The 6,712-nt window shown below is 64.2% G+C and overlaps 2 protein-coding genes across 2 annotated transcripts; one reads left to right on the forward strand and one right to left on the reverse strand.

Moving 5' to 3' along the window:
• Positions 1-527: 527 nt before the first annotated feature.
• Positions 528-3,470, forward strand: SNAPC2 (small nuclear RNA activating complex polypeptide 2). Its single transcript, XM_049876702.1, has 5 exons — positions 528-742; positions 1,659-1,769; positions 1,923-1,991; positions 2,183-2,489; positions 2,575-3,470. Exons 1-5 carry the CDS (start codon positions 560-562, stop codon positions 2,904-2,906), a joined length of 1,002 nt encoding a protein of 333 aa, XP_049732659.1. The 5' UTR covers positions 528-559; the 3' UTR covers positions 2,907-3,470.
• A 1,118-nt stretch (positions 3,471-4,588) lies between these two features.
• Positions 4,589-6,114, reverse strand: CTXN1 (cortexin 1). The gene is made up of 2 exons (XM_049875804.1): positions 5,983-6,114; positions 4,589-5,614 (listed from the first exon to the last, which is right to left on the reverse strand). Exon 2 carries the CDS (start codon positions 5,592-5,594, stop codon positions 5,346-5,348), a length of 249 nt encoding a protein of 82 aa, XP_049731761.1. The 5' UTR covers positions 5,595-5,614; positions 5,983-6,114; the 3' UTR covers positions 4,589-5,345.
• Positions 6,115-6,712: the final 598 nt, after the last annotated feature.

Raw genomic sequence — 6,712 nt, forward strand, 5'->3', positions numbered from 1 at the left:
GAGTCAGAGAAAAAGAGGAAGACCCTCAACCAGATGAACTGACATAGGGGCTGCAACAATGGGCTCAAGCGTAACAATTGTGAGGATGGCACAGGACCGGGTAGTGTTTCCTTTTGTTGTACACAGGGTCAGTATGAGTCGGAACCAACTCGATGGCTCCTAACAACAATCTTTATGGACGGAGATCGCCAAGTCTTTCTCCCACAGAGCCACAGGGTGGGTTCGAACGCGTTGGCAGTAAAACGCTTAACCGTTGAGCCACCAGGGTCCCTTAAAGCACACAGGAGGAGTATCACAAAAGTCCATCCAAGTTCTCAGCTCCAGTTCACACTTTAAATTGGGAATAAGGTAAAATGCGGCAGGGTCTCGTTCGCTTCAGACCCGGTTCCGGCACCAGTTTTCCCACCATTTCCCACTAGAGGCGCAGTTCCCTACTAGCCGAAAGCGCGGAGCCACGCCCCCATGTGCGCCCGCCTCTGGACGGTACTTTCTGACCCCGGCGGCCTCCGTAGCTCCGCCTCCAGGAAGGGCGTCAGCGCGCCCAGGTCGTTTGGCCAGCATGAAGCCGCCGCAGCGGCAACGAGTGGCCCCCGCGCGGTACCTGGGTGTTGCGACCGGCCCAGCGGCCTGGAGCGTCCGCGAAAAGCGGCAGCTGCTGCGACTACTGCAGGCGCGGCGGGGCCAGCCGGAGCCGAACGCCGCGGAGTTAGCCCGGGGGCTGCCGGGCCGGAGCGAGGACGAGGTGAGGGGCGGGGTCGGGCGGGACGAGGGTGAGGCTCAGGGGCAGGGCAGCGGGAGCAGGCTTTGGGCATTGGTGTGTCCCGAAGTTTACGTGAGTTTGGGACGAGACGGGCTGAGGGGCGGGTGGAGCTCGGAAGTGAAGATGGGTAGGGGTTACTACGAGGCTGGAGCGTGCGTGCGGGGGAGCGGGGCGAGTTCGGGTGTAAGCCTGGGGCGGAGTTAATACGAGGCTGGGGCGGGGCTAGTGCGAGACTGCGTGCGGCCGCTGATGGGCGGGGCGAGGGCGAGGCTAAGGGGCGGGGCGAGCCCGGGAATAAGGGGGGCAGGGCTAGTGCAAGGCTGGGGGCGGAGCTAGTGCGTAGCTGGGGCGGGCATGCGTGAGCCTGAGGGGGCTGCGCGAGTGCAGGCTTAGGGGCGGGACGAGTAAAGAGTGGGCGGGGCGGCGGGGCTCACAGAGGCTGAGGGGTGGGGCATGGCCAAGAAGTAGGCAGGGCACACTCGGATGAGGGGAGAAGGGCGCTGGGACACAGGCTGGGCTGAGACTGAACACCCGTTGCCATCGAGTCGATTCCGACTCATAGGAGGGGGGAGAAATGGGCAGAGTGGACGAAAGGGGCAGATAGTAGGGTGGAACTTTGCATGGGGATGGGCCCTGGCCGAGGGCAGGAGCCAGAGCAGGCCTGGGCCTGTCTTCCTGATGTAGCTGGTCTGGCGCTGGGACCCTAGCTCAAGGCCCGTCAGAGTCACGGAGCTAGCGGGAGACTAGGAAGCAGTGGGCGCCCTGGGAGTAGAGAAGGACCCGTTTGTGGGAGGGTTGGGCCAGGGAGTCACTGTGAACGGGCAACGGGGTTTGGCTTCTCTCCTCCAACCCTGGGCGTGTAGAAGGCCCATTCTGCTGCCTCATCTCTCCTCCCCAGATCCAGGACTTCCTCCAGCAGCTCAAGGGCCGTGTGGCCCGCGAGGCTATTCAGAGGTTGCATCCAGGGGGACCGCTGGGTCGACGGCGCCAGACCCCGGCCCCCATAGAGGTAAGGTAGCAGAGCGAGGCTCTCCAGGCCTGGCTCCCTGGGGCTTAAGTTGGGAGTTTAGGGGATAATTTGGCCAGGGGATCCCCAGGAGTGGCAGGGCTTGGGGGAACCCTGGAGGCTGCACCCTCAGCTGAGCACATACCTTCCCCCCAGGTGTGGATGGATCTAGCTGAGAAGATAACAGGCCCACTGGAGGAAGGCTTGACAGCTGCCTTCTCACAGGTACAGCCTCCCCCAGGGAGCCTGGGGGTCCCAGCAGGCAGGGGGACACCTGAGTCCAAACCAGATGGACTAGCTCTGTGACCCTGGCCAGTAGCTGGACACCCTGAGCCTCAGTTTCCCAGGGGGGACTTGGTGATGTGATGCAAGTGGAGGGACTTCCCCGTGTCTGCTCTGGTGGCTGTACCCAACAGGTGCTCACCATCGCGGCCACAGAGCCCCTCAGCCTCCTGCACTCCCAGCCTTCGAAGCCCACGCAGGCCCGTGGAAAGCTGCTGCTCCTCAACACCCCCAGGTGTCAGGAGGCGTCCAACCCTGGGGTCCCTGTGCCTGACACTCCTGGAGCCCCTGAGGCCCCTGTGCCTGACACTCCTGAGGCCCCTTCCAAGCCTCCATCTGGCTCCTCCTCCAAGGAGGACTTCACCGTGGACTTTGAGAAGATCTACAAGTACTTGGCGTCCTTCTTCCGAAGTGGCCCAGGACCTGAGCTCTCTCCAGCTGGTGAGGAGTGTGGGGGTAGGGCCTTGGGGGCAGGTCTCAGGCGGCAAGCCCTGCCCCCCTCTAACCTCCCTATCTCCTTTCCCAGAGTCATCCGTGGTCCTCGACCTGCTCCTGTCGCTCCCTGAGGAGCTGAGCCACCTGCCCTGCACAGCCCTTGCTGAGCACATGACTGGAGCATACCTGCGCCTGACGGCCCCCGAGCCCAGCCTGGCCAAGGAGGGCCTGGGGCCCGGGACTGAGGATATGGATGCGGGCTCCAGGGGGCACAAGGAGCCTGGCCAGGCCACCCCCCAGGTCTCTGAGAGTGCTGGGCCCAGTGAACCGAGATCGGCCTGGCAAGCAGCTGGGGTCTGCCCCCTGAACCCCTTCCTGGTACCCCTGGAGCTTCTGGGCCAGGCAGCCACCCCTGCCAAGTGAGGGCCCTGGCCCTCAGAGGACACACGTGGACATTGTGCCCCCTGGTTGTTATGAGGATCCTGTCATGGTGGAAGTTTTGGACAGCACTGGCTGGCCCTTAAGGTGCTCCATACATCTGAGGTCTCAAGAATGGAAACACAGTTGTAGAGGGGCTCCGTCACCCAACCCAGTGACGGCCTCAGAGCTGAGGGGAATGTCCAGGCGGCTGAGTACACAGAACAGAGGGTGCAGGGACTGCGCACAGGAGCAGCCCAGTCTCCCAGAACTGACAGACAAATGGTTGTGGCTGGCTTCTCCCGTTTCCCAAGCCCACGTGTGCCTCGTTCCTGGCCAGAGGTTCCAGGGGCTGGCGCTGGCCCCATAAACCCCTCTCATGTCCGCTCCTTTGTCTTGGTCCCCTTTTTAGTCCCTCTTCTGTACTTGCACTGAGCATGCCCTCAGACCACAGAAGATGCCCTCAGGTTCCAATCCTCCCCAGCTTGTGGTCCAGCACGTGCCCCCCTCCCAACTCCTCACCCCTTCTCTGGTGTCCTGTGACAGTGAATAAAGTTTTTGCCGACACTCCTTGCTTGCTTTTCCCTGAGTTAGAGGTGGGAGTGGGGACACAGATGTGCCTGGGGTCATGGCAGCTGAGGAGCGGCCCTGCCTGGAAGGAGGCCTGCAGTGGCCTCCGTTGGTCTATGAGGGGGCCCTTGGGGATGGTGGGAGTGGAGGTGGCTCTTGACAAGGACCAATTAGGAGAGAGGGCCAGGCTTGAGGGGGACAGGTGTCAGGAAGTGGTTTTCAGAATGCGTTACCTCCCATCATATGAAGAGGAGAGGCTTGGAGAGGCTTGCAGTGGCCAGATGGGAGGAGCAGGGCCCCAGCAAAGACCTCAAGTTCCTGGAAGTGCTGCCGGGCTTCCCTGCCTGGGGTGCACCCTCATCAGCCTCACCTGCCCTGTGGAGGTGGGATCAGGGCCAGTCCCCTGAATGGGGGGGAACCAAAGTTCTTCAGCAGGAACTAGGTGCACTCCCAAGGTGCCGCCCTCCCCCGAGACTGACTTGTAGTCTGAGAGCTGGTAAATTTTTTGCACACAGCCTTCTTTTTATAGAAACGCTGGTTTCCCCCACACATTGCACACGGCTCGCCGGGGGCGCACAGCATCTCCCGGTGGCACGCGTGGAGTGTGCTCTGTGGGCAGGGCCCCCGCAGCACCAGACTCACCGCTTCCAGGTGCCCACAATGGTGGTGGGCAGGGGGGAGGCAGTGCGGAGAGGTTTGCCATTGCAGGTGTGGTTCCAAAGCCAGGAGGCCAGGCCAATTCTTGGAAACGATCTTCACAACAAGAGGAGGGCACCCCATTCTAGTAGTATCCCAGCGGGTTAAGCCCATCCCACAGCCCCTAGTACCTCCCCAGGTCAAAGAAGATCCTGCTGTGTCTGGAGCTGGGGGAAAGCGCTGAGATGGTTACACCTTCAGCCCCCCAAACCGGGGAAAAGGGTGCGGAGGCGTGGGTCTGCTGCACCCGGCAGTGGGGAAGACCATGCAGAAGCTAAACCTACTGGGATTCCCGCCTGGTTACTTTCAGGCCCTGTAGCCCTGGCCTGTAAAATGGGGATGCTAACAGGGCCTAGCTAAAGCTCTGGGTCCTGTGCAGGAAGCTCCAACTCAGCACACTGCTTACTACATAGTAAGCGCTCAGTAATAACAGCTTTTATTATCATCACCGGCTCCAAGGCAGGGAGGAGTGAAAGGGGCCTGGGAGAGATAGCAGGAGGGGTCAGAGGCAGCAAGGTGGTGAGGGCCGGAGGTGGTGACCCAGGGAGGGGGCGCTGATCTGCACAGGGGCCTGGGCTGGGGGCAGGAGTCAGCCTGCCTGTGCTCATGGAGGCCAGGACGTGTTCTGAACACAGCAGCCATTGTAGCTCTCTGGGCCGAGAAGCTGGCAGGTGGCTCTATCTCTGGGGCAGGCTGGACAGGGCATATTGGTATGTGTGTGCACTCCGTGGGCTCAGGGGTGCCTGCCTGACAGGCCAGAGCCCCTGAGGGGCTCAACACTTAACGGGGGAAATGAGGACAGGGTGGAGGGGACAAGAGGGTCCCCAATACCAGGAAGAGACGTGACACTCATGCTGGTGGCAGGACATAGCAGAGCCGCCTACACACTTGGGGCCCTCCCAGCCAGGGCTCCCGATCTGGGGGCCAGCCAGGCCGGCGAGAGGTGGAGAGAGGACAGGCTAGGGCGGATAAAGGCATGAGGTGAGGCTCTGGCCTGGCCGGTAGGGGACATAGGAGGAGTGCGAGGGGAAGAGCTGGACTTCCCCTAACGCCCCCTCCCCCGCTGCGGCTGGGGCTCTGGGGCGGGGTCCTGAGCGCAGTCCAGGCCAGGCGGCGCCCGGGGCGAGGCCGGTCCCAGGAGACCCAGGAGCTGAGGGCCGGCCTGGGGCACCGCCCCCTTCAGACCAGCGCGTAGTCGAACTGCCCGCGCTCGAGCGCCTCCTTGTGGTCGGTCCAGGACGAGGCGGGCATGCGGCTGTAAGGGTCGAGCAGAATGCGCACGCAGCGGACCATCAGCAGCACCAGCACCACGAGCAGGCAGAGCACGAAGGCGAACACCGTGCGCTGCTCCGCGTCCAGGCCCGCGCCCACCGGGGGCCCTGTCGACGGCGGCAGCGGCTCCGGGGACAGTGTCCACGTCGCGCTCATGGCTCACATCGCCGCGCACCCTGCGGGAAGGGAGGCCCGCCAGGTCGGAGATGAGGCGGCGCCCGCCCGCCCCTCTGCGGTCCCGCTGCCGCACCCTCACCTTGCCGGATCCCATTCCGCGCCCGCGCGTCTGTCCCCGGGCCACGCCCATGCCGGGCCTCGGGGACACTGCCACCGCCACGAGGGGACCCAACTCCGGGCGCGAGCGCAGATGGGGGTGCTGGGAGCGGGCAGGGCGAGCCCCGGCTGCGTGGCCAGCGCACAACAGGTGCGATGCGCGGCCGCAGCCCCGGAGGCGCGCGGGGGCGAGTCCCCGCATCCCTGCCCCGGTCCCATTGTTCTTGGGTCCAGGGAACCCCCTCCCCCACCGCCCCCGCGCGCCCCTCACCCTGGACTCGACCGGGAGAGGGATGCACCGCCCGGCGGCCTCGCTCTCCCAGGACCCGCGCCGGCTCCGCTCAGGCCTCTCCCCGGCGGTAGCGGCGACGGCGACTACGGCGGCCCCGGCTCCGGCTGCGGCTCAGCCCACCCCACCCGCCCCTAGAGCCGCGGAGACGGAGGCAAGCGAGCCGCGCGCGAGCGGGGCCGCCGCGGCTGTTCCCATGGCGACGGGGGCGGGGCTGCCGCGGGGGCGGGGCCGCGAGGGGCGGCGGCTGCGCAGGGAGCGGCGCGCGAGCCGCGACCCCGCCCAGGCTCTGGGAGCGCACAGCGTCTGCTCCAGCCGCCAGCGGAGGGACACTGGCTACCGCCCCACGAGCACGCAGGACTCTCCTCTGCTGCCCCGCTCCACCCCTAAGAGCACCCTCAATCCTCAGAAACCCGGCTAGGTCACTACGGGAGAAACTGCCGCTACTCTTGTGGGAGTCCCTGGGTGGTGGAAACGGCTGCTGGCTGATAACATAAAGGTTGGAAACTCGAGTTCACCCAGAAGCGCCTATGAAGAAAGGCCTGGTGATCTGCTTCCAAAGGTCACAGCCTTGAACCTACAGAACACAGTTCCACTCTGCCCACATGGGGTCGCCATGAATTGGAACTGACTCCACAGCAGTTTTTTTTTTTTGGTCACTGGTGTCCCCTTCCCCTCCCTCCTCACCCGGGGCCCCACCCTTGCTTGGCTG

Source organism: Elephas maximus, chromosome 3 (assembly GCF_024166365.1).
Source record: "Elephas maximus indicus isolate mEleMax1 chromosome 3, mEleMax1 primary haplotype, whole genome shotgun sequence".
Lineage (NCBI taxonomy): Eukaryota > Metazoa > Chordata > Mammalia > Proboscidea > Elephantidae > Elephas > Elephas maximus.